Consider the following 27,559-nt stretch of genomic DNA (forward strand, 5'->3'; position numbering starts at 1 on the left):
TGATTAGTAATATGCATTGCTAAGAACTTAATTTGGACAACTTTAAAGGCCATTTCCTCAATATATATATATTTTTTTGCACCCTCAGATTCCAGATTTTCAAATAGTTGTATCTCGGCCAAATGTCCTATCCTAACAAACCATACATCAATGGAAAGCTTATTTAATCAGCTTTCAGATGATGTATAAATCTCAATTTCGAAAAATTGACCCTTATGACTGGTTTTGTGGTCCAGGGTCACATATAATGGACTGGAGGTTTAAGGACCCTTCTCTCACTTGTGAAGTTTCACGCAGACACATCGGCACTGAATGACACTCTTTGTTGGCTCTTTATTATGCTGGCATCTCATTCACATATTAATATCTATGGGCTTCTATTCTCCACATGTCTTCCTGAGGCATATCTTTAGTCCTCAGGAAGCGGCCCATTTGGATGGAGGATTAAACAGGCACACATGATCAAACCGTAGTTGGAAATAAAGATGCACCTAACAGGTGTTAGAGCTGAGAAATGCTGAGCATAGAAATGAGAACAAATAAAGAACAGAAAGACCCAGACGTTGCCACATACTCCCTGGCATCGCCTCAGACAAGCCCAGAAAAACAAGCACAATGTGGATTCACATTCCGGTTCAGTCACAGCTCACAATTTTATTCCTCACACACAAAATTAATGAACAATGGCTTACACTGCCCCGGTTTTCCTCCAGGCACAGTCAGCCATCACAATACTGGATCAAACATACACAGTGGGTGTCCTTGTTGTTTCTTCTCAACTTTTGGGCAAATACTTTCACTGTGTGTGGTGCTGCATGCAGTGCACTTTTTATTTATGAGGGCCATCTCATTCTACTATCTGACTGAGCGACACCCAAACAGGCAAGTTTTCAATCACTTCTCTTCCTGTTCATCTCACAGTGTCCCCAGCAGCAGAGCGGCTGCGCTACATTTTGGGGGATGATGAGGACACCATGCCCACACCCACTCTCTTCACTGAGATGGACACACTGCAACAAGAGGGCGATGAGCTGGAGTGGAGAGAATCAGCTAGGTATAAAAACATACACACAAAGGCAACACAAATGGCATCAATAGTCTTATACCTATTGCAAATTCAAAATCATTGTAATAAAAAGTTTGTAATTTTGTAATATTAAAATACTCCTATGTCAGTTAAATGTACAGCAGAAATTGTACAATGATGATGTGGGTCTGTGGCACTTTCAAAACATTGCTTAGCTCTGTAGCCATAAAGCTTTCATGCAGGGATATTATTGTTAACTAAAATGAAAACTTAAACTGTTAAAAACATTTGTGTTAATTGAAATAAGGCTGAAATATAATAAAATATAAATATTAGATTAAAAAACTTCAACTAAATGAAAATTTAAAATGTTGCAGCTAACTGAAATACATTTAAGTTGAAGAATTAAAATAATGAAGTTGAAGAGTTAAAACTAAAACCGAATTACACATAACTTAAACCTAAAAAGTAATAAATAGTCATAAAAATAAAATAAAAAGGACACAAACAAATTGCTAAAAATTAAACTAAACTTACAATGAAAAATAAAAATAAAAAAACGCTAATTTTAAAATATTAATAATACTACATAAATAATACTAAAAGAACACTACTACCAATTAGTTCTTGCGTATGTACTGAGCTGTACCAAATGAATAAAACAGCAAAGAATATCATATGTATGTTTATGTTTATTTCATCCAAATGCACAGATATTTGTAATTTTGCAGCTGAAAACTCATCTCTTTTTCGATGCTACTTGACTTCATCCTAAATTAAAAAAATAAAAAAAAACCTTGTCTTTCTCTTTATTTATTCCTTCCCTTTCTAGCTTGTACTTATTTGAACAATGCCTAAAACTTGGTATTACAAGCACTTCCTGTGTCTGTTTGCCTCTTTAAGAAGAATCGCTGTATGTATTCCCCAATTGTAAGTCGCTTTGGTTAAAAGCGTCTGCAAAATGACTAAATGTAAATGTAAATGTAAATTTTTTACATTTATAAATGGTGCTTTTTGCCCCCAAAATTTATTTAGCCCATCATGTCATAGCAAGAGGGCATAAAAACATGCCATTGAAGCATATTTTCATTTCTACTTTATGTTAAATGTTACGGAATTTACACATTTGCATTGAATTGTAGAGAATATAAGTGAATTTCATATAAAAACATGTCATTTTTAAATGTAATATGGTTGGATATAAGGCCACATTTATTTTCAGCCCATGACCAAAAATCAGACTCATATCAAGTTTGATTTATGGCCCTTCATACTAAGGTTTGGGCACTTCTGCTCTAGTGAGACAGACATTTCACAATTCACCTTAAAGTAAACACAGCATCTGGACCAGAACAACATCAACATCAGAAACTTACTGTTCCTTTTTTCTCCGCTTGACTTCAACTTTGTGTGTGTGTGTGTGTGTGTGTGTGTGTGTGTTTCACGCAGACACATCGGCACTGAATGACACTCTTTGTTGGCTCTTTATTATGCTGGCATCTCATTCACATATTAATATCTATGGGCTTCTATTCTCCACATGTCTTCCTGAGGCATATCTTTAGTCCTCAGGAAGCGGCCCATTTGGATGGAGGATTAAACAGGCACACATGATCAAACCGTAGTTGGAAATAAAGATGCACCTAACAGGTGTTAGAGCTGAGAAATGCTGAGCATAGAAATGAGAACAAATAAAGAACAGAAAGACCCAGACGTTGCCACATACTCCCTGGCATCGCCTCAGACAAGCCCAGAAAAACAAGCACAATGTGGATTCACGTTTCGGTTCAGTCACAGCTCACAATTTTATTCCTCACACACAAAATTAATGAACAATGGCTTACACTGCCCCGGTTTTCCTCCAGGCACAGTCAGCCATCACAATACTGGATCAAACATACACAGTGGGTGTCCTTGTTGTTTCTTCTCAACTTTTGGGCAAATACTTTCACTGTGTGTGGTGCTGCATGCAGTGCACTTTTTATTTATGAGGGCCATCTCATTCTACTATCTGACTGAGCGACACCCAAACAGGCAAGTTTTCAATCACTTCTCTTCCTGTTCATCTCACAGTGTCCCCAGCAGCAGAGCGGCTGCGCTACATTTTGGGGGATGATGAGGACACCATGCCCACACCCACTCTCTTCACTGAGATGGACACACTGCAACAAGAGGACGATGAGCTGGAGTGGAGAGAATCAGCTAGGTATAAAAACATACACACAAAGGCAACACAAATGGCATCAATAGTCTTATACCTATTGCAAATTCAAAATCATTGTAATAAAAAGTTTGTAATTTTGTAATATTAAAATACTCCTATGTCAGTTAAATGTACAGCAGAAATTGTACAATGATCATGTGGGTCTGTGGCACTTTCAAAACATTGCTTAGCTCTGTAGCCATAAAGCTTTCATGCAGGGATATTATTGTTAACTAAAATGAAAACTTAAACTGTTAAAAACATTTGTGTTAATTGAAATAAGGCTGAAATATAATAAAATATAAATATTAGATTAAAAAACTTCAACTAAATGAAAATTAAAAATGTTGCAGCTAACTGAAATACATTTAAGTTGAAGAATTAAAATAATGAAGTTGAAGAGTTAAAACTAAAACCGAATTACACATAACTTAAACCTAAAAAGTAATAAATAGTCATAAAAATAAAATAAAAAGGACACAAACAAATTGCTAAAAATTAAACTAAACTTACAATGAAAAATAAAAATAAAAAAACGCTAATTTTAAAATATTAATAATACTACATAAATAATACTAAAAGAACACTACTACCAATTAGTTCTTGCGTATGTACTGAGCTGTACCAAATGAATAAAACAGCAAAGAATATCATATGTATGTTTATGTTTATTTCATCCAAATGCACAGATATTTGTAATTTTGCAGCTGAAAACTCATCTCTTTTTCGATGCTACTTGACTTCATCCTAAATTAAAAAAATAAAAAAAAACCTTGTCTTTCTCTTTATTTATTCCTTCCCTTTCTAGCTTGTACTTATTTGAACAATGCCTAAAACTTGGTATTACAAGCACTTCCTGTGTCTGTTTGCCTCTTTAAGAAGAATCGCTGTATGTATTCCCCAATTGTAAGTCGCTTTGGTTAAAAGCGTCTGCAAAATGACTAAATGTAAATGTAAATTTTTTACATTTATAAATGGTGCTTTTTGCCCCCAAAATTTATTTAGCCCATCATGTCATAGCAAGAGGGCATAAAAACATGCCATTGAAGCATATTTTCATTTCTACTTTATGTTAAATGTTACGGAATTTACACATTTGCATTGAATTGTAGAGAATATAAGTGAATTTCATATAAAAACATGTAATTTTTAAATGTAATATGGTTGGATATAAGGCCACATTTATTTTCAGCCCATGACCAAAAATCAGACTCATATCAAGTTTGATTTATGGCCCTTCATACTAAGGTTTGGGCACTTCTGCTCTAGTGAGACAGACATTTCACAATTCACCTTAAAGTAAACACAGCATCTGGACCAGAACAACATCAACATCAGAAACTTACTGTTCCTTTTTTCTCCGCTTGACTTCAACTTTGTGTGTGTGTGTGTGTGTGTGTGTGTGTGTGTGTTACTGTGCATATCTGCAGGTGGGTGAAGTTTGAGGAAAAGGTTGAGGAAGGTGGTGAGAGATGGAGCAAACCCCACGTTTCTACGCTCTCCCTGCACAGCCTGTTTGAACTGCGGACATGCCTACAGACAGGCACCGTGCTGCTGGACCTGGAGGGATATTCACTACCACAGATAATCGGTCAGCAACCGAGCTCTTTATTCTGGGTGCTTGTCATCTAACGGGGGCTACTGATGTTTTCTGAAACATCAACACCTTTGTACAACAGATATCGTCTTGCATACTGAAGTGTAGCTTAAAAAAAATATTTCTTTTTCATTGCTTTTGTCATGCATTGTAAAGTTTTGTTACCATACCAGTGTACTTTCAAAGCTAACCACTTTAACTTTTGTCTCCTGTAGATGACGTCATCGAACGTCAGATAGAGGAAGGGTTGATTGGTCCTGAGCTGAGAGATAAAATCAGCTTTGTCCTGTTGAGAAAGCACAGACACCAGACAAAGAAGCCCATCCATCGCTCCCTTGCAGATCTGGGCAAGTCTGGCTCTGGAGTCAGTGAGTGTTCAATCTTCATCTCTCCATCCATCCCTACACATACTGTATTCTGCAGAATAGGTTGAAAAATGAAGGAAGAAATGAACAATAACTAAACCATAGCACTGCAGTGGAATTGCAGCATTCTCTTGTCAATTTGTAGATGCCTTGTGTGCATCTTCAGGTACGATGCAGCCTAATTGCTTGTTTTCTTACAATGGCAGTTCATCCATTATCTGCTCACACTTTTGTTGTTTAAACTCTTGCAAAAACAAAATGAGTTGATCAGCAGAACATTCAGGCTGCTCTTTCCCACACAAAGTGAATATCATGCTCAGAAAAGGACAAAAAGGAATTGACTGAAATTTTCAGTAAATATGACTTGTAAATATGTCACACAAAGCTGTATAGCTTAAGAAAACAACTTTTCTGTAATGTTTTTGCCCTTTTTGGAGCTTGACAGCCATTGGTCACCATCCACTTTTGCTGTTTGTAAAAGACTGACATGGCCTTTGTTAAATTTGACCTGAACATTGCTGAATAAGATGATAAGGGCTTCAAGTGACTTTCTGATGAACAGTCCCCAATCCCATTTAACTTCTTTCCAGGGGTTATTTCATTGCTGTCCTTTTTCCGCAGTTCATTGGCATCAACTTATTAGAAAACATTGTCTGCTTAATAGTTCATTTAAAAAGTTGTAATGTTGCTTGTGTCTCATAGCTCGGAGCCCAGCCCGATCCCCCGCTGCTGGAGCAAATTTTAACTGCTCTACAGAAGATCTTCGAAGCAAACAAGCAGCCAACTATGGCCGACTACGTGAGTCTATGTGCCCCCTTTTCATCCTGTGATTCTTGTCTCCATTTTTAATTATTCTACTCATCTAGTGTCCGTGATCTGTTAGTTTGGTTAAAACCAAAAGTCAATTCTGCTTAGGATAATGTGACGTGTGTTTTTAATTTGCAATTTCATATAAAGCTTTTCCATTAAAGCTGCCTGGCAAGAGTTTTTAATTAGTTAGTGAGTGATGTCAGGTTAGTTGTCAAATAGCTAGCTGATGGAATAAGGCTTAATGAATATTTAGCATTTTGATTCAATATTTGTAATGACATTCCTGTGTATATTTGTGCCTGTGTGTCTGCAGGCCACGCTCAGAGCAGGAGTATGAATGACATTGCAGACACACCAAGCACAGACCAGGTGAGTCACATGGTATCACAGAGTGTCTTTATCTATACAAATGTAGAAAACCACAATCTGTCCAGGCACAACAGACTTTGTATAGTTCACAATAGCAGCTGCACGGATCTTTTGTATTTGCTTTGAAGCTATTTTTATCTGCCGTGACCAATTTTCCAGACTGACTTCACTGACAAATTCAAGCAAGACAGATTCTAGAAATCAAAGTCTCTTTTGCTTTCTTCAGCATCATTATATTGGAATTTGATGTATGATTGAAATCACATTTTTTCTTAATAAAAATTTAAAAGATATATTCTTAGCTACAACTCCAAGAACACTGTTTTTTTGAGGTTACAAAAGAATCAACTGAAAGTCACCAAAATGAAAAAACCTTGCCATTCCTTTTAATAAATAGACATTTTACATAGTATAATTTGTGCCATTAAAGGGGCCATATGATGTTGCTAAAAAGAACATTATTTTGTGTATTTGGTGAAATGAAATGTGTTTATGCGGTTTAAGGTTCAAAAAACACATTATTTTCCACATGCTGTACATTATTGTTTCTACTCTATGCCCCGCCTTTCTGAAACACGTCGATTTTTACAAAGCTCATCGGTCTGAAAAAGCGAGGTGTGCTGTGATTGGCCAGCTATCCAGTGCGTTATGATTGGCCGAATACCTCAAGCGTGAGACGGAAATGTTACGCCACTTACCATACTGTGAATACAACTTAACCACTGATTTCTAGTCGTAGTTTCTAGAAACACACAGCGCCTTCACGACATGGCGGCAGCAACAATACTACAGCGAGAATAAAAGTTACGCCTTCTTTCTTTGCGTGAACATTTGGGCGGCGTTATGCAAATCTTCCCACATCGTGACGTAGATATGTGGGGGCGTGTTCGAACGAGCCGTTTTAGGTAGGTGTGGCTGACTCTTAACTTTTATAAAGAATATCTCTTTGGATTTGAGACTTTAGTCTTTGCAACTTTACAGATCTTCTTTATGCACCAAGAGCTTGTAACACTCCAAAGAGAAAGGAAAAATTGAAATCGCATCATATGACCCCTTTAACATAATTGTATTGATGTATTTGATAGTTTGTTGTTATGAGGAGGTCGCTGTGATTGTGTGTGGCTCTGCTGATCTGATCTGATGTGCTATGCTTTGCCGTGGCCTGGTGTCTGGGTTGGTATTGATCTGCCATTGGGGAAATGGGCCATCTGACTGTGTAGTCCTCGTGCCAAGCTCTCACATGCAGAGAGATACCCGGGATCTGAGGTCTGATCCCTCTGGAAAATGGTGTCACAAATTTTGTCCATGGGCACACAATGTATAAGGCTATAGCCACCAGTCATAACACTCATTTCTACTGTCCGCTTTTTTTCATGAAGATATATTATAACAGCAAAGTTTTCATTATTTTTACTTTTAAATTGTTAGTTTTGTGTGCCTGAACAAAAAGCTTCCATTAGATGGACAAAAGCAACATGATTTTGACCCTAACACTATATATCAAGACAATCAGAAAACACTGAACAGTCTCTTTGGCGTACTGAAACTGAACTTGAAATTTATAAAAACAGAATGAGTAGTCGAGTATAATACTGTACACATCTCTATATAAGCATATTTCAATACAATGCAAAAACACTTGATTAAAACATGTAGACTACCGCTGAAAAGTTTGATGTTAGTAAGATTTGTTAAAAAGAAATTCAAATTTTCATTAAGCAAGGATGCATTCAATTGATCATAAGTGACAAAGATTTATAAAAGATTTCAATTCCAAATAAATGCTGTTCTTTTTCTATTTGATAGAAAAATAGAAAAAGATTCTATTTATCAGAGAACCATAAACACATATATCACATTGACAATAATACGTTTTTTTTTTCTTGAACACCAAGTAATTAGCATATTAGACTGTTTTATGAAGTATCGCATGACTCTAAAGATGGAGTTCAGCTTTGCTATCACAGAAATAAATTACATTTTAAATTATATATTAAAATATAAAACTATTTTTTTAATTGTAATATTATATGACATTATTACTATTTTACCGTATTCTTCAAAATTATTCAGCCTTGGTAAGCATAAGAGACTTCTTTCAAAGAAGACTTCATACGAGACATCTTTCATTAAAAACCAAAAAATTTGAATGATAGTGTAAATCATTGAAAAAATAACTGAACATTTATATCTAGACTTCCCCTCAAAAGGCTGTCAATATAAATTTTGTAGGACTTCCAAAACCATTTCGTGTTGTTTATAGAGATGGGAAAATGTAAAGCATTGTATGGAGGAATTCCATCTGTTATCCAAAGAAGTTAGATATTTTGGTTTTTCGAATAGGCCAACATAGAAACACATTGAGCTTTGTCTGCCAGATAAACCAGCGTAGCATTTCTGAACTCCATTCTTACGCATCCCTGGCACACAATGTGAAGTTGAGATAGAATCCTTCTACATGAACGTCGTAATGCCAGTGGACATATGCTTGATTTAAGATTTGTCAGAGAAAAAAAAAAGAGGAAAGCAGAGAGATTAATATAAATCCAGACTGCACTTTACTCAAAGGCTTCAGATGGAATTGTTCTGTCTTCAAAGTGATAAAGGCTGCAGACATTTTAGTAATAGAGTTTAAAATAGTACAAGTAAATGTGTGTCAAGTCAAGTCAAGTCACCTTTATTTATATAGCGCTATTAACAGCATTAATTAGGAAAACTGTGTGTCAATAATGCTAAATGACAATGTGTGTGAAAAGTTTCACAGACGGTAAATAGCAGTAAATCAACTTTTGTGTTGAAATGTGCAGTTCCAGATTATTGGCACACATAAAGAGCAGAAGATATAAATGTTATTTGTATAAAACCTTTCAATAATAAAAAGCAGCACACAGTGAAATGACAACATAAGGGTCCTATGATGAAGGGTTAAATAACATAATGGCCCTGTGATAGAACAGAAGGGTTAAATGACAATATAAGGGTCCTATGATGAAACAGAAGAGTTAAATAACATAATGGCCCTGTGACAGAGGAAAGCAGAGAGATTAATATAAATCCAGACTGCACTTTACTCAAGGGCTTCAGATGGAATTGTTCTGTCTTCAAAGTGATAAAGGCTGCAGACATTTTAGTAATAGAGTTTAAAATAGTACAAGTAAATGTGTGTCAAGTCAAGTCAAGTCACCTTTATTTATATAGCGCTATTAACAGCATTAATTAGGAAAACTGTGTGTCAATAATGCTAAATGACAATGTGTGTGAAAAGTTTCACAGACGGTAAATAGCAGTAAATCAACTTTTGTGTTGAAATGTGCAGTTCCAGATTATTGGCACACATAAAGAGCAGAAGATATAAATGTTATTTGTATAAAACCTTTCAATAATAAAAAGCAGCACACAGTGAAATGACAACATAAGGGTCCTATGATGAAGGGTTAAATAACATAATGGCCCTGTGATAGAACAGAAGGGTTAAATGACAATATAAGGGTCCTATGATGAAACAGAAGAGTTAAATAACATAATGGCCCTGTGATAGAACAGAAGGGTTAAATTACAATATAAGGGTTAAATGACAACATAAGGGTCCTGTGATGGAACAGAAGGGTTAAATGACAACATAAGGGTTAAATGACAACATAAGGGTCCTATAACTCCTGTGGTGGAACAGAAAGGGTCAAATGACAACATAAAAGTCCTGTGATGGAACAGAAGGGTTAAATGACAACATAAGGGTTAAATGACAACATAAGGGTCCTATAACTCCTGTGGTGGAACAGAAAGGGTCAAATGACAACATAAAAGTCCTGTGATGGAACAGAAGGGTTAAATGACAACATAAGGGTTAAATGACAACATAAGGGTCCTATAATGGAATAGAAGGGTTAAATGACAACATAACGATTCTATGATGGAACTAAAGGGTTAAATGACAACTTAACTATCAGATGGGACAAAAGGGTCAAATGACAACATAAGTGTCCTGTGATGGAACTGAAGGTTTAAATGACAATATAAGGGTTCTGTTAAATTACATCATAAAAGTCTTTTGATGGAACAGAAAGATTAAATTGCAACCTAAGGGTCCTGCAATGGAGCATAGAGGTTAATTGACAACATAAGGATCCTATGAATGAACAGAAGGTTTAAATGACAACATGAGGGTTCTGTGATGGAACAGAATGGTAAAAGACAACATAAGGATCCTACTGTACCTATCAAATAGTTTTTTTTTTCTTTGTTCACTTTTATTTCAGCTGAAGAACAAGTTTATGAAAAAAATCCCCAGAGATGCAGAGGCATCAAATGTTCTGGTTGGAGAAGTGGACTTCTTGGAAAAACCCTTTGTTGCCTTCGTTCGGCTGTCTCAGGCCACCACTCTTGGAGGTCTGACGGAAGTCCCAGTGCCCACCAGGTAACATATTTGCCCATTAAAAACTCACAATATGTCTGCAGAAAGATGATGGAAAAAGTTTAATGAACTAAAATTAAGTTTTGAATATGTTTTGTCTTAATGAACAGATTCTTGTTTGTGCTACTTGAGCCTCCTGGCAAAGCCAAATCTTACAACGAGATTGGACGTGCCATTGCCACGCTCATGGTGGATGATGTAAGTTTGATTGTTTTGTTTGTTTGTTTGTTATGCAATTAATATTTTTAATACAGTCTACAGTAAGTTCTTATCATTCTTAATGTGGGATTCTTCCAAATAATCCTGGGTAAAAAAGATAAACTCATACATTTAAAAAGATCCAAGACTGATTTCCTCTGTTTTATCCATAGCTCTTCAGTGATGTAGCATATAAAGCCAGGGATCGAGAGGATCTGATCGCTGGCATTGATGAGTTTCTGGACGAGGTGATTGTGCTTCCACCTGGAGAATGGGACCCCAAAATTCGCATAGAACCCCCAAAAAAAATTCCCTCAGCAGACCAAAGGTAAAACTCATTCTTCTGCAGCTTTGGTTGGCCCATAAGTTTCCCATCCTAACATTCCTCTTTGTTTTCTCGGAGAAGGAAGTCTGTGTTTTCCCTGAATGAGCTGGGTCAGATGAATGGGACAGCAGGCGGTGGAGGGCCTGTTAGCGAGGATGAAGAGATGCCTGTTCCACATGAGCTTGGCGAAGAGTTGGCATATACAGGGAGGTGGGTCCATTGTTTCATCCATCCATCCATCTACCCATCCACCTAAAGTTATGTATTTCTTTTCTTCTATCCATAAGACATACAAACCAGGCATTTATCCAGCTGCATTAACTCAGTGCAACTTGAAAGATATAACACAAAGTGAAGGATATAACACCCACATGTCAGAAAAAATAAATAAAAACCAGAATCACTTAGTTGAAAAAAGGATCACCCCCTTATGTCAGTATTGTGTTGAACCACCTTTTGCTTTAATTACAGCCTTTAGTCTGTTGGGATATGTCTCTACTAACTTTGCACATCTAGGCTTTGCAATATTTGCTTCAGAGTTACTGTAGGCCTCTTGGTAGCCTCTCTGGCCAGTTTCCTCCTGGCACTTTCATCTAATTTGGAGAAGGTGATTAGCTACACCTGATTGAGTTTACAAGTCATATTTTGGGGGGTTTTGAAGTTTCTTCAAAACTTTCAAACAATATTTTTACAAGAAAACATTTTCTCTGTAAATTTTACGGTTCTAGATAAAAATGATTTATTTTCATTTGAAATCTACTTCCTTACATTCAAATTTCAATTTCAATTCTGCATCCTGTTTGCCACCTCCATTGTTTATTGAAATTTAAATGACATCTGCGATTAAGTTCTGAATGATTACAGCCCTGCTGACTGAACATTCATCTGCTGATCTTCAGGACCTGAAGGTCTAGTACTTCAATCTTGCAGTCTCTAAAACACTTTGGCTGTAAATTTTTGGTTATAGCTTGCATTTCAGGAGCTTAAAGTGATCTTGCCTTATCTGTCTTTGCAAATAATTGAAAGATGCCTCAGAGCTCTGAGGTTCAGGAGAGTCCATATCTTGATCAATATGTCAAAAAAGGAAAATGTAATGTGCTTTTTGGCACTTTCGCTCGAGGGCTTGTGAGGACTTAGAGATAGAAAATGGGTGCCAGTACTCGGTGCTAATAATCAAGATAGAGCTCACTTCTGTCTGTCTGTCTGTCTGTCTGTCTGTCTAACACAAGCTAAAGAGGACAGGTCTCTGTTGAATAATGGATTAAACGTCTATGTTTACGGGACAGGTTCTGTGGCGGCCTTTTCCTTGACATCAAGAGAAAGCTCCCCTGGTACCTGAGCGACATTTATGAAGGCTTCCACATTCAGTCCATCTCTGTAGTGCTCTTCATTTACCTGGGCTGCATTACCAATGCAATCACTTTTGGGGGCCTTCTAGGGGATGCCACAGACAATTACCAGGTACACCTCGCAGTTTTCTACTTGACAAAGAACATGACAGTTTGTTTAAATTTGCATGTCATCTTCTTTTCTGGAGATTTTATGAGCACGCTTGTGACCCAGCTTCATCTATAGCTGTCTTCTTTTTGTCCCTCTCTTTTTCACCTTGTTTCCATGTCTCTCTCCCTGTGTAACTCTCTGTCAGGGTGTGATGGAGAGCTTTTTGGGCACCGCTCTAGCAGGAACGGTATTCTGCTTGTTTAGCGGTCAACCGCTCATTATTCTCAGCTCAATGGGCCCCATCCTCATCTTTGAGAAACTGCTTTATGAATTCAGCAAGTGAGAGAGTCCTCTGCACCAATTCATCATTATTTCACAGTCTATTATTGTGGACGATACAGTCTCGATTGCTCACTTTCATCAAACCCTTAAAAGACACTCATAAATCATCTCTCTTCACTGATCCAAATAAGTGACTTCTCTCTTGCTCTAATGTTCACTGCTCTTGTATTTATCTCTCTTTATTGTTTCTTTAAACTTTTTTTTTTTCTTCAGAAATAATGGGATTGATTACATGGAGCTTCGACTGTGGATCGGAATACACTCCTGTGTGCAGTGCCTTTTCCTGGTCGCAACGGATGCCAGCTACATCATAAAGTACATGACGCGTTTCACCGAGGAAGGCTTCTCTAGCCTCATCTCCTTCATCTTCATCTCTGATGCCATCAAGAAGATGGTGGGAACTTTCAAATACTATCCCATCAACATAGACTTCAAACCAGACTACGTTACGGCCTACAAGTGCGAGTGTTTGGCACCAGACACGAGTAAGTCCATTCTTGGCATAGAGCACGTCAGTTTTGAAATGGTGGAGAAGTAATTGGGAAGTGAATTAGATGTAGAGCACATTTGCATTAATTTAGTGTGTCAAGATTTGTGCACTAAGAATAAATGGTAACACTTTACAATAAGGTGCAATTAGTTTACATTAGTTAATGCATTAGGTATCATGAACTAGCAATGACCTACAATTTTTCTATTGCATTTATTAATCTAGTACTCATCAAATATGCTACTGTTCAATGTTAACTCTATTTGTCTGTAATATTTATGTTATTAATACTTATGGTTAACTGATGTTAATCAAATTTGTTTAGTTTTTTAATTATTCTTTTATTTTCAATTTTATTCTTTCATTTTGTTGAGGTTGTTTTAGCTTCAAATCATTTTTTAGTTTTAGTTTTCTAGTTTTCTTATTTGTTTTTACTTAGAGCATTTAAGATTGATAACCTGTCTTTAAAGTCGACATGAATAAGCTATGTGTATGTTTTATTTGTTTTTGTGCATTTATTTATTTATTTTACATTTTAATCAAAATATCATAACTCAGTTTTTCAGTGAAATATTGGTGACATAGAAGTCGGTGACTTCTCTCTGGTGACATATACTGAACTTCTCCAGTGATTTAGTCCACCCCAAAGCTGAAAATTCAGCTTTGCCATCACAGGAAATAATTGCATTTTAAAATGATTTTAGTTATTTTAAATTGGAATATTTTCACGAATTTTGATCGAATAAATGCAGCCTTTGTGAGCATAAAGGGCGACTTTAAAAAATCTTGAACATTAATCTGGATGAATATGCTGTAGAAGTATGATTCGTTGTTATTTCATTAAACTTTAACTATTAACTTATGTTAATGAATCAAACCTTATTGTACAGTGTTACCGAATAAATTTCACTTTGGAGTCACTGCACTGTTAGTATGCATTAATTAACATGCCCAATAGTAATTTCTTGATTAAACAAATTTCCTTTGGGTGTTTGAAAAGAGCTGGCTGAGTGCATGTGATTATTGTAACTTATTTGTGTTATGTTTGTTTTTGCTGCAAACGCCAAACGTGGCCTCTGATTGATGTGAGTACTTTTTCATAAGCATGAGTTTAAATTGGACAAATAGCATGTTTTTTTATGAGTTTGTGTTTATCATATGGCTTGCAGCAATGAATGTAAACTAGCAATGAGGTCTTTTGAAAGTAGTTTAGGCGTGCTGGATTGTTTCAAACACCAGATGAACATTTCAGTGGAGCTACGCTTGCAGTCATTTACAATTGCCAAAGCTGGCTTTGATCCTGGATAAATCCTTCTAACAAAGTATTATTGAGATTTCCATTTGTTCTGCTCATTTTCCTCTCTGATTCTCCCTCTCTCTGTTTGTTCAGTGGCACCAATGATCTTCGATGTTGTAGTCCCAGTGCCAGATAATTCCTCTGCTCTCTTTGGTGTAAGTGCCTCATGTCTTCACCTCACTCACATCTGTGTTAGCATGAGCTCAGATTAGATTACAGCTTTTGAATCCACTGTATTTGCACTAACTATCACTGATTTAATAACCCACGATGATACTTTGTGTTTTTGTATTATGTCATTATGAAGGAAATATCAATCCAACATAAATCCAATTAATTTATTACAAATGGATCGTTTCTTACTGATCTAGGTCTGCTGTATGTTTTTGGCCCTGTCCTGTTTTATTCTTTTTCTCTCTTTTTTTTCTATTTACCCACCACACAACCCTTCCATCCTTTGCCCTGTCTACAATCCTCCCTCCTGTCCCTGATTTCTACCTTTTTCTCTGTGTTTGTCCCATCTTCTCAGTTGAATATAACAGCTCTGGACTGGACTCAGCTGAGTAAGAAGGAGTGTGTGAAGTATGGAGGCTCACTGGTAGGAAAATCCTGCAAGTATGTTCCAGATCTTGCTCTCATGTCCTTCATTTTGTTCTTCGGGACCTACACTATGACTGTAACTCTGAAGAAGTTCAAATTCAGTCGCTATTTTCCAACAAAGGTAAGACCAGTGAAGTTTCTTTGTCCTCTTTCTCACCAAACTCCTGCAAAAACAGATTTTCACACTTGCACTTTTCTGTCATTCACTTCGACCTTGTTAGTATCCTGGACATGTCCTTTCCTCCTTAAGTTTTTCTCTGCTATGGCAAAATCTGACTGACTATATCTTGTTTAAGATAAAAGTTGTCTCTATTCTTTAATTCTGCATGATCCTAATAGCTGATGGGATTTAATAAGATCAATAGGATCTTTGATAGTGTTAGTGCAATCAAAAGTGCTTTATACCTGGAGACTCGTGAAAGGTAAACAAGGTCATGTGGTTTTAATCATGCTTGTGATGCACAATACTTTAAACTGTTTATTTAAAGCATGTATTTATGCTATGCACTTTTTTGATATATATGATACTTTTTTTTTTTTTGAGAAAAATAGGAAAGAAGGAGAAAAAACAGAAATCTTTTTAAAAGTACATTACCAGTTAAAAGTTTGGAATGATTATTATTATTATTTTTAGTCTCTTATGCTCACCGAGGCAACTTTTTTTTTCATTGAAAATATTAAGCTGCAGAACTGTTTTCAACAATGATAATAATAAGAAACATTTCTTGAGCACCAAATCAGCATATTAGAATAATTTCTGAAAGATCATGTGACTCTGAAGATTGCAGTAATGGCTGCTGAAAATTCAGCTTTTGCCATTACAGGAATAAATTACATTTTAAAATATATTAAAGTAGAAAACATTATTTTTATTTTATTTTAAATTGTAATAATGTTTCAAAATGTTTTACTATATTTTCAATCAAATAAAAAAAAATGCAGCTCAGTCCATGAGCATCTGAATGCAATAATAATAATAATAATTTAATAATAAATAATAATAATAGGTGGCTAGTTTGCAGCTCAATATATTTTATGTAGCTTTGTGATCTATTTCTGCAGGTGCAACTACATGTTTTATTCATTTCTTAGCTTAGGAAGTTGATTAGTGACTTCTCCATCTTCATGTCCATCATGACATTTGTGGGGCTGGACATGCTAATAGGTTTGGAAACTCCCAAACTCATTGTGCCCACAGAGTTCAAGGTGAGAGTAAATGAAGTTCAGCTCACATGTGCTGAAGAATAAAACGGATCTTGATTTTTTGTGACTTTTCAATAAAGGCTCTTCTTTCGTTTTTGTCATTGTTTTATTGGGTATTTCCTTTTCAAATCACGTAGCCCACACGCGCCGACCGGGGTTGGTTTGTGATGCCATTCGGAAAGAATCCGTGGTGGGTTTACCTGGCAAGCTCCGTCCCTGCGCTTCTCGTCACCATCCTCATCTTCATGGATCAGCAGATCAGTGCTGTCATTGTCAACCGCAAGGAAAATAAGCTAAAGGTACACTGTAAAAAATGACCATGAATTTAACAGTAAAAGACTGTAAAAATGCTACAGTAAAAACCTGTTAAATGGTTAACGGTAAATTCCCCTACTATACAAGGTGAAAAACTGTATTGGACATTACATGTATTGGACATTAATTTTACGGTAGTATACCGAACTGTAAATTTAAGTTAAAACTGTACAACTTAAAACGTTGCTACCTTATTTTTTACGGTAAAATTCCGGCAACCAGAGCTGCCGGTTTTTTACCGTAAATTTTACGGAATTTTTTTACAGTGTACCGGTGCAATGAGCAGATCTTTCATCACCCCTGTTCTTTTCATTGCCATTGAGTTCCTCACATTCTCGCTCTGTTCGTTACAGAAAGGTTGTGGGTATCACCTGGATCTATTGTGGGTGGGCTTTCTGATGGTAGCCTGCTCTTTTATGGGCCTGCCGTGGTACGTGGCGGCCACTGTCATTTCCATCGCTCACATTGACTCACTGAAGATGGAGAGCGAGTCTAGTGCTCCAGGAGAACAGCCGCAGTTTCTCGGTGTGAGGTGAGACAGACATATACAACTTGTTTAGCAACCATAGCTGGTGTGTTGTGGTCTCACACTGTTGGTGTTTCTGATTGACTCTGTACAGATTTTCAGCTTACCCTGTTAATTATTTCCTTTAATAACAGCCATAAATTATAAAACATTTATTGAGAGTGGGCTATTAAGACTTATTACAAACTTGATTGTCTTAAAATGTAGTTTACATGAGGAGGCGGACCACATCCAAATGGTAATTAATCTACATGGAACAGATGCCAGACCTCAAAATGTAGCTATAAACGGCTTAAATCATCTGGATACAGTTGAAATGCTGAAATAAATGCATTTGTGAACTGTGTTTGGTGTGAATCGGGCACTTGCTATCATGTTATGACAAATGCTATGTTTAAAAATTTACATTAAGTCAAAAATGGAAACAACACTAAAAAGGCTGCCAAAGTAATAGATGTAATAAGTTGCTACTTTGTTGCAGCATAGCTCAACACAAATTATACAAATACATAGGCTGTTCAGTACATATCTGAGTTCTCCACTCACAGAAAGATTCTATTGTCTCTTTTCTCTCTCTCTCTTACTGCTTCTCTTCCAATTACAGAGAACAAAGGCTGACAGGAATCCTGGTCTTTGTGCTGACAGGAGTGTCTATCTTCTTGGCCCCCATCCTGCAGGTGAGCTTGTTGAAATGACAGAGATAATTAATACTGACTCTGACCTATTATTTAGGGTAGATTAGCAATTATTATCATGAAAAATGTTCTATGTCTGTATGATCTGCTCTACTTTAGCTGTACTATTTCGAATGGGGAAAGAACAAACCAATGTTATGTACACTACTGTTCAAAAATCTGGGGTCAGGATTTTTTGATGTTTTTGGAAGAAGTCAGTTATGCTCAACAAGTCTGCATTTATTTGATTGAAAATACAAAAACAGTAATATTGTGAAATATTATTACAAAATTGAAATAACTGAATATATTTTAATACAATACATTACTCCAGTCTGCAATGTCTCATGATCCATCAAAAATCATTATATTATACTGATTAGGTACATAAGAAGCAATTATTATTATTATTATTATCACAGTTATAAACAATATTTATGTGGAAATTGTGATACATTTTTATCCAGGATGCTTCTAAAAGAAAGTTAAAAGAAAAGCATTTATTTTAAATAAATCTTTTGTAACATTATAAATGTCTTTACTGTTTGTTTGTCAGTTTAATGCATCCTTGCTGAATAAAAGTATTAATTTCTTTTCCTTTCATTTCATTTTCTTTTCTTTTTTCTTTTAAATCTTGCTGACCCACAACTTGTGCACATTTAAATGTTATGCATTTACTCAACTGAATTTCTAAAACAGTAAAAGGGAACACAGCATAGCAGCCTGAAAGTCATCTTCAATTGGTCAGATGCAATCATCTTACAGAGGTTTTATTCATCAGTAAATTGATTGGATGGTGGAAAGTGGGTGTTATACTGAATAGACTGAGGAAATGAGTTCATGTTTATTAAGACAATGAAATAGATTTCGTTTTGCCTTCATGTTGACTTTAAATGTAACTGCTGTTGCCTTGGCAGCTGAAGTGTATGTATTTGTTTTCTGTTTATAGTTCATTCCTATGCCGGTCTTGTATGGAGTCTTCCTCTACATGGGTGTTGCTTCTCTTAGTGGCATCCAAGTAAGTGCCTTTAGGGATCTAACCTTTTCCCAACCCCGCCTCCTTCTCCTCACAGCCATTACCAAACTGTTTGGAACAGCTCTGATAGCCGATGTACTATTATTGTTTTTGACATTCCTATGTTTTAATATCATAGAAAATTTTCAAACCATACAGGGAAAACATTACAACTTGCACTTTGTTTGAGAGTGTAACACTCATTTGCATGCACGCTACAACTGTGTTTAGTGATTAGAAATGAGTGATTTCTCCACACTGTGACAGTGCAGGGATGGAAGAGCGTGGTGTTATGGGAATGGATATTTGCATGCTGGCTGAGTTTGCTGAGGCAATTTTGAGCTGCATTTTGATGAGGCTGTCAGACTGCAGTGAGAATCCACCCTCCGTGGCCAGGTGCTACTTTTCTGTGCTGCTCTAGTAGTAGTCCAGTTTAATGTCAGTTAGAGAACAAGAGGAGGACAAAGGCAAAACGATGGACCTCAAGCGGAGAACTTTACAATATTCTGAATGAATACAAATGTATTTTTGTTCATGCTGCTTTGAGGCTAAATGTTTAAAAGCTGAGTTTGACTCTACATAGCAGTTTGTTCTTTCATATTTGTCGAGCTTTGGCATGTAGATTTTTGATTGTCTTACATAAGTGAGGTAAAACAATGGACTAAAAAGGAGGGCAGAAAAAATCAATAATGTCATAATGTCAAACCAAATGACTTTGTTGTTTCTGACTTTCTCACTCTCAAGCTTCAAAAAGTACATGATAGCATTATAAAAACATCATAAAAGTTGTCCTCATGACTCTTGTGCTATAGGTTACATTTCAAGTCTTCTAAAGCCTGATCTGATAGTTTTGTATGAGGAAATTATCAAAATGAAAGTTGTTCTAAACTAATAATCTTCCCTTGAAATGAACTGCAACTAGATCATTGAGTAAGTCGAGAACCTGATCAATCCGATTTGTGAATAAATCATTCAGATCGAACCATTAAGATTAAACCATTTTGTAAAGTGAATCAGCTTATTCAAATCATACGACTGAATAATTAAGATTGAACCATTTTGTAAAGTGAATCTGTTTACTGAAATCAACTGAATTATTTTGTAAAGTGAATCAGCTTATTCAGCAAAAGGTCTGAAGGCTGAACAGAGCTGGTCCTCAATCACGTTCATTAGATGGAAATGAGTCATTTGGGTTTGAAATGACATGAGGGTGAGTAAATAATGACAGATTTTTCATTTTTGTCCACTGAGTATCTAATCAAACATTTTGTCTTTTATAGTTCTGGGACAGGATCAAACTGATTATGATGCCAGCGAAACACCAGCCAGATTTTTCATACCTGCGGCAGGTACCGCTGAGAAGAGTCCACCTGTTCACACTGGTGCAGATTGTGTGCTTAGCTGTTCTCTGGATCCTCAAATCCACATTCCTCGCTATCATCTTCCCAATCATGGTATGATCATTGTATATTGCCACACATAAACAGCAATGTATATCATGACTCATAACTATATTAGTTTCCATAAAGCCTTCTGAATATAATCTATTCAGTAAGGGATCGTTGTACTTGAAAACTTTGTACGATTGTAATTTGTAGTTAAATCACGCTGTGAACAGGCCATCCTACTGAATTGAAATGAATTTCCAGCAGTCTGTGATTTAGTATGTAATTCGAGGTTCCCTAAGGATAATAAACATTAGGGATGCATTAAGGAAACAAAAAAAAAATAGTTTGTCTCGTTCCCTCAGATTCTTGGTCTCATGGTGATACGAAAGATGTTGGACATGGTCTTCTCTCAACACGATCTGGCATGGCTGGACGATATCTTGCCTGAGAAGGAAAAGAAGAAAAAGGAGGATGAAAAGAAGAACACCAAGAAGGACAAAAAGAAAGGCAAAGGAGGGGATGACAGTGAAGACGTAAGTGTTTTAGTAGCCCGATTATTCAAAGAAAGACACAGACTGCTGGGATTTAAATGAGAGAAGTTTTATTTGACTTGACTTAAGTCATATAAAAATGGTCTATCTATCATTTTGGACATCCTAAACTATTGTATTGTGCTTCTCTGGTGCCACCTTCTGGTGGAAAAGCCTCTTGTACCAATAAAGCCTCAAAAACAAACCTGACACATTCTACACATGCATATAGTAATCTCCATCCATTCTTTGGTCAACAGGCCAAGTATAACCCTTATGCAAACTGCTCCCCCAGTGATTCGGACTTGGATCGCAGGTACTGTGTGCTCAAACTACACGTTCCCTACCGTGACCTCTTACAGGCGCCAGACTCCAACTCAGAGTGGACAGCACGAGGCCAACCAGGCAGTTACTACTACTGATACAGGCTTTGTTAGTTTTTAAAAATGCGAGAGCATTTCCTCTTAAAAACACATCCATTCTACTAAAGACTGCATTAATACTTACAGTAGAAATAGATGACATAGTTGAGAGGTAGCTCTCTGCATATTAAATGTATAACTGCTAAGACCAATAAATAAGGTCATGCAAGACCTTGTATACAGTATTTTGCTATATTCTCATTGCCCTTGCCATGCGCTTTGAACCAATGCAGATAGAATTGTTTTCATGCAACCACCAGTATTTTACTCTGCATGCTATTATATAAAATGTGTAATTTTTTTGTGTCATGCATATTGTTTTTCTTTTGCTTACACTTTCACACCTAAAGAACACACATATAAATAATAATAATTGAACTTCCATAATTAGATGTGGGTACAGTTTCTGTTTATTTCGTTGAAATACTGGGAAAGATGGCAGTGAGAAAAGTTTATATTTGATTTACTTTTTTGCAAGCTTTCTAAAATATATTTTTAGTAGTTATAACGTGTGTAATGTAACAATGTATACGAATTTTGGTTGTTTCTTTCCCTGTATAATTGTGATTCCAATAAGAGTTCTCATCTAGAATAACTCTGTGCTTTCTAGGGTTCCCCTCCCCCCCAGCCTGGTTCCTCTCACACTATATCCACATCCACAACCCATTCTCTGTATCACTCTGATGTAGAAATGATGTAAAATCTGCTGGGTTTCATGTCTGCATTGCTGTTCAGGGGGCATGGTTTGGATGAAGTGTTCACTTCAACAAAGGTTCAATTTGTTAACATTAGTTATTGCATTAGGCATCATACTGAACTATTATCATAATAGATATTATAGCATTTCTTAATTTTTACATATACTATATGTATATGTTAATTGTTAATGTTCATATATTAATATTCAACATTTTATAATAAAACTATTACTTTATATTATATTTTATACTTTCTGTATACAGAAAATATATATGGGTTCAGTAATATTTCATACATAAGATAAATGTATAATTTTTTGAGCAACAACAAATTAAATTGATCAAAAGTGACTAAAGAGTTTCACAATGTTACAAAAAAACTAAAAAAAAATTGTAAATGCTTTTCTTTTGAACTTTCAATTTATCAAAGAATCTTGAAAAAAATCTATCTACATATGTTTCCACAAAACATTAATAAGCTAATAAATAAGCTAATATGATTTCTGAAGGCTCAAGGCTGCTGAAAAAACAGCTTTTCCATCACAGGAATAAATCATATTTGAAATATATTTTGAAATAGAAAACAGTTATTTTAAGTTGTAATAATATTTCACAATATTAGTCTTTATTGTATTTTGATCAAATAAAATCAACCTTGGTGAGCATTAAAATATATATTTTTAAAATACTGACCATTTTTAACATTCCTGTTAAAAATTTTATATATTACATTATATATTTTTTAACATGAATGTTAAAAATATATTATAAATGTCTGATCTAGAAATGAACATTAACCAAAAACCAAAATTATTTCATGATTCCTAATGCATTAACTAATATTAATGCAGAACCTTATTGTTAAGGTATACAATAGTTGCCCTAGTATTTATTGCATTTAAACACTTTAATCTCCTTAACCAAGGGCAAGCATACTGAGCCTTCTTCCTGATTTGGGTGTCCTCATCCACATTCTTTCCCCTGAAACACTTGTGCAGTCACCTGCATCTAACATCTTAATACAGACTGCTCCTCAGCTGTTCCTCCTTCCTGTCATTGCCCTCGCCTCTTACTCCTCCTCACTCTTGTAACTGGAAGTTGCCATTCCACAGCATCACTCTGCATCTGAAGATCTCCTGTCCATCGTCCCCGGCGATGCCAATGGCCAGAGGGATGTCCTGCCCCGTGCCCCAGGTGAAGATTGAGATGGAGTCGGACTATGACGACACAGATATTAACCCTAGAGGCAGACACAGAGATCACAGGGACATGAGCAGCGAAACAACGCTATAATGTCGGTTCTGCAGTTGTGCAGTGTGGAACATTGCACGCTCTGTCTCAGCTTGTTTGAAGATCCTGTGTCGCTAACACACACGTTCAAGTTCACTTATGATATACAGAACGGATCAGACAGCACTTTATGGATAGACATAACGGTGACGTGGCATAAAGTTGAGTTATTTTAAAAGGCAAGCATTGAGCCAAAATGTACGAGATATGCTATGAATGCATTAAACATCATTTTTGTTTCTTAGTTAAAAAAAAACAAAACAGCTGTAATTGCAGTAAATTTTATTAATTGGAATCAATATAACACCATATATAATGTGAAGGCAGAAATATTATTTTCTTACTACAAATGAGAATATATTTTAGACAAAATCAGTTTATATATATATATATATATATATATATATATGCAGTGAAAACTTTTTGTATTTTCATTTTAGAAAACTAGGTCAACTTTATATTCAAGATTCAAGTACCTTTGATATGATGATTACAGGGATAAACAATTGTTTTTTTTCCTCTGTAATTGCTACCTCTGGGTCTAGTAGTGTTGCCTTTCTCCGAACAGTCATGCTTTCCCTTCCTTTCCCTTTGTTGTCCTGCTTATAACACTCAAAAATCAAAGTTGGGGAAAAGAAACAACCAAAGAACAAGCTCTGAAATAGCAAACAAAGCAGATTTTGGCCTGAAGGTTTCAGAATGTTTGTGTGACTTGTGTTCAGTGTACGTTGGATGTTTTTTTCTGTATATGAAAAAGTGTAAAATGGAAAGGTTGCAAATGATGGATATTGGCCAACATGAGATTTAACCTCTGTAGGAATAAAAAATAACTTTTTATAAGGTTCTTTATAAAATAATAATTCTGTTAGTATTGCTGTAAGCAATAATTCTGTTTCCTGGCAACTTGCAGTTTGGTAAAGGAAATGAGGTGGCAGATTAAAAATATTTACTGAAATTAATGTTTTTGTACATATAAGCCATATACCAATTATTATTCTTATTTTTGTTTGTTTGTCTGTTTATTTATTTTAATGTACATCTCAAATTCCTTGTATATATTAACAGTTCATCCTAAGATAAGACATTGACTAACATCAATAGCAGGTTTAAAACCACTACATTTACAATAATTTGGATATTTAATCAGGTCATTTACAGTCAAAATTACCCATAAACATTAATCAACTCTTATACCTTTAGTACTGATTTTGAAGAAGGCACCAAAATCATTTTACCCTGATTGCTGACCCACTAAACAAAGTACAATAAATTAGACTAAAATCTTTAGAACAGCACCCATATGCATTGAACAACATCATGTTAAAGAACATGACAATGTACTACTAGTGTCGTCAGGGTCCATGGTGAAGCCATCACTGAATCCGTCACTCTCCACTAGTGTGGGTCTCTTACCACACATAGGGCAGAGTTTGTTCCTCTCATGTGAAGCTCGCATCCATATGATCAGGTTCCAGCGTGTGCCGGAGGAGATGGGTAGAGCTCCGTGCATGTGCTGGCCTCTGTGAAGCAGACCTTCGGTTACATGATGCTCCACCTCCACACACTCCGTCTCACTCAGAGGCACCTAAAACAAACGTACATGATCAGGACATTGTAAATACACCTTTAACATGTATTACTAGGCTGCATGCTTGTGCTGCCCACTGTTTCATCCAAAAGAGTCAATGTCTTTGTAAAGTGAACTAAAGTGTTGTATAATCATGAAATAAAATCTCTTCTTGAAGAAAGTGTTCGCTTGTGCTTTTAGGGGGGTTGAATGGTGAATGTGATAATATTTCATTTTATTTTATTCAACTGACTGTATGCATTAAGCAGAAGATTATCCATTAAATCAGGTTTTCCAAACTTCTTGATGCAAAGGCCCCTTAAGTAAGGACTCCCCTTTTCTATATATATATACACTGATTTGTACTGGTTAGTGTGTGAAAATGATTAGGCATGATATTATGCATGTGGTTTCCAAAAGTAAATAACTGACATTTAAATTGTTAATGCACATAAAGCCATAGCAAATTACTATATCTATTATAAAATCTATTTAAAATGTATTATACTAAATTTTAAATATTTAATCTAGAAAATACTCAGAAAGAAAATATTCAGTTTGTATTATGTTGTATTAAGCATTTTTTTCTACCCAATATTAGAGCATAATTAGACTGTTAACTTGTTAATTTTGACAGGCTAGGTGTGTGTGTGTGTATATATATATATAGTTAGATGTAGAAGCTTAAATATTGAGATATAAAGAGTTATTAACATCTCAAGTTTGACAGGCCAAAAACTGTGTGGGAATTCTCAAAAATTGTCTTATAATCATCACATAATTTTCAAGCTCTTATTATAAACTATAACTCACAGCACCTGTCTCATGTCTCCAAAGAACAGGTTCCCTTCCGTGAAATCTTTCCCCAGTGATACATTGAGAGTGACTTCAGCGTTGTCATAATGATAGCTAAGGTCCAAGTCTTCACGCATAGCATACTTGACCACGAAAGCCTTGTGACTGTCCAGACAGCTTCCTCCACAGTCGCTGTAGAGCAGAGCCGTGAGTGGATGCAGATAGACCTCCCGCAGTGGGGTGATGAAACTCTCATCAAAGCCCAGTTCATTCAGCAGAATCTGTATTCATTGAGAGAGATGTCAGATTATTATTAAACAGAACAATATTAGTCTGCCTTTTGATGGCAATGTCAATCACACAATCTGGATTAAGTGTTTATGATAAAAATGTGTACTCCATAATTGTTCATGGTGTTCGGCCGGCCCTTTGGTGCGTCAGACTGTTCAAAATGCTCCAGCTCTTCTATAAAGTCCTTGCAGAATTCCTTTCGGAACACCGGGAATCGGAAGACCCTTGGTGCTGCAAAATATACAATTTGTTGGCATCATTTTTCTTCCATAATAATTTCCATAGTTTGGAAACTGAGAAAAGAAGCAGCTCACCTGCCTCTGTCTGAATGAGATTCATCAGTCCTTCCATGGTTGCATCAGTAGAAGTACAGTATTTTACCAACTGTAAAAATTCTGGAGCCAGGAATGACTCCTTGCATGGGATAGATGATATTATAATATATCAGTGAACGAATCTGAATCATAGACTACCTGCACTGCTGAATATAAGTACCTGCAAATAATAAACATGTTGATGTAGAGGTGTATAAATCTCCTTGATGGTAGCTGCTCTCTCTGCCGATTTCAATTCATAATGCTGGCGTCTCTCGATTTCCGCATGAATCTATAAATAGACGACTGAGTAAATAACCACCCTCTTACAGCCTTGATGTCCATCGTTATCACAAGAGTGATTTCTGCTCTCTCACCTTTCCAAGCACGTCTCTGAACTGAGATTCAGACACACAACCCAGGGATCTGAGGATCTTAAGCAAATGTTAGTGGTGTACAGACACAATGGCTAAGTATTTAACATGAAGACATTTGACATTGTTGTTGTCCAAAGAACTTACATTTTGATAGTCCTTCCTGAACTGGTTCTCTGAGACGAAACGCACATGAAGTTTGTATTCTTCAAGAAAAATATTATCTCTGAAAAAACAACTGCACGTGTAAAATCTCTCCATAGTGTTTTCAGATTTGACTAATACAGATTTTGTAATTCTAACTACATACTGCTATATATTTATACAGGTCTAACAGCTATTTATACAACTCTCGACCCCGGTAGGTTAGACCAGAACTGTCAATCTCTTCAGAGCTCCGCCCACTCAGTGAATGTTTTGGAACAACCAGAAATATGTCCGTAAAGAAACAAACTGCTTCGCTAAAATAAATATATAATTAAAATAATCAGATTTAATGATGCTACATTTTTCTGTGTAGATGAGTATAAATATTCGAGACATATCTTGCATTAGTTCCTATCTCAAAAGAGCGATAAATACCGAGTGATAAAAGTAATGTTTACATCCTGGTACGTCACTTAATTCCTTCCGTCCGACTGTTATTGTGTGCGAGTGTGCAAATTCAAGGCAAAACTCGAGTT

General features: G+C 36.0%; 2 protein-coding genes across 6 annotated transcripts in view; one reads left to right on the plus strand and one right to left on the minus strand.

The window, feature by feature from the left end:
- Positions 1-24,492, plus strand: part of LOC107721547 (electrogenic sodium bicarbonate cotransporter 4-like) — a 31,844-nt gene extending 7,352 nt beyond the window's left edge. Inside the window, exons 4-27 of one of the 4 annotated variants that reach the window (XR_001637719.1) lie at positions 922-1,054; positions 4,661-4,821; positions 5,043-5,195; positions 5,895-5,990; positions 6,316-6,371; positions 10,628-10,785; positions 10,893-10,980; positions 11,154-11,308; positions 11,387-11,515; positions 12,592-12,766; positions 12,951-13,084; positions 13,301-13,572; positions 14,995-15,029; positions 15,404-15,595; positions 16,567-16,680; positions 16,815-16,976; positions 17,346-17,524; positions 18,123-18,195; positions 19,142-19,210; positions 20,488-20,661; positions 20,958-21,128; positions 21,386-21,441; positions 23,358-23,681; positions 23,741-23,781. Coding sequence is in view for 3 of the 4 variants with exons in the window: in XM_016529619.1 (XP_016385105.1) it covers positions 922-1,054; positions 4,661-4,821; positions 5,043-5,195; positions 5,895-5,990; positions 6,316-6,371; positions 10,628-10,785; positions 10,893-10,980; positions 11,154-11,308; positions 11,387-11,515; positions 12,592-12,766; positions 12,951-13,084; positions 13,301-13,572; positions 14,995-15,029; positions 15,404-15,595; positions 16,567-16,680; positions 16,815-16,976; positions 17,346-17,524; positions 18,123-18,195; positions 19,142-19,210; positions 20,488-20,661; positions 20,958-21,128; positions 21,386-21,441; positions 23,358-23,538 (3,116 nt within the window). In the remaining variant the exon portion in view is untranslated. Of the gene's footprint in view, positions 1-921; positions 1,055-3,106; positions 3,234-4,660; positions 4,822-5,042; positions 5,196-5,894; positions 5,991-6,315; positions 6,372-10,627; positions 10,786-10,892; positions 10,981-11,153; positions 11,309-11,386; positions 11,516-12,591; positions 12,767-12,950; positions 13,085-13,300; positions 13,573-14,994; positions 15,030-15,403; positions 15,596-16,566; positions 16,681-16,814; positions 16,977-17,345; positions 17,525-18,122; positions 18,196-19,141; positions 19,211-20,487; positions 20,662-20,957; positions 21,129-21,385; positions 21,442-23,357 lie in introns of those variants that run through there. The other 3 variants (XM_016529619.1, XM_016529622.1, XM_016529620.1) reach the window with 3 other exon arrangements.
- Positions 23,421-27,249, minus strand: LOC107721548 (2-oxoglutarate and iron-dependent oxygenase domain containing 2). Of its 2 annotated transcripts, XM_016529624.1 has the most exons (8): positions 27,024-27,249; positions 26,880-26,936; positions 26,684-26,794; positions 26,503-26,602; positions 26,295-26,419; positions 25,921-26,178; positions 24,949-25,120; positions 23,421-23,485 (listed from the first exon to the last, which is right to left on the minus strand). In XM_016529624.1, exons 1-8 carry the CDS (start codon positions 27,135-27,137, stop codon positions 23,463-23,465), a joined length of 960 nt encoding a protein of 319 aa, XP_016385110.1. In that variant the 5' UTR covers positions 27,138-27,249; the 3' UTR covers positions 23,421-23,462. The 2 variants fall into 2 exon arrangements, with proteins under 2 accessions (XP_016385110.1, XP_016385109.1); XM_016529623.1 differs by lacking the exon at positions 23,421-23,485 and having other exon boundaries at positions 24,550-25,120.
- Between the last annotated feature and the right edge of the window lie 310 nt (positions 27,250-27,559).

The sequence above is a fragment of the Sinocyclocheilus rhinocerous genome, unplaced genomic scaffold (assembly GCF_001515625.1).
Source record: "Sinocyclocheilus rhinocerous isolate Xijiao unplaced genomic scaffold, SAMN03320098_v1.1 scaffold1626, whole genome shotgun sequence".
NCBI classification, from domain to species: Eukaryota; Metazoa; Chordata; class Actinopteri; order Cypriniformes; family Cyprinidae; genus Sinocyclocheilus; species Sinocyclocheilus rhinocerous.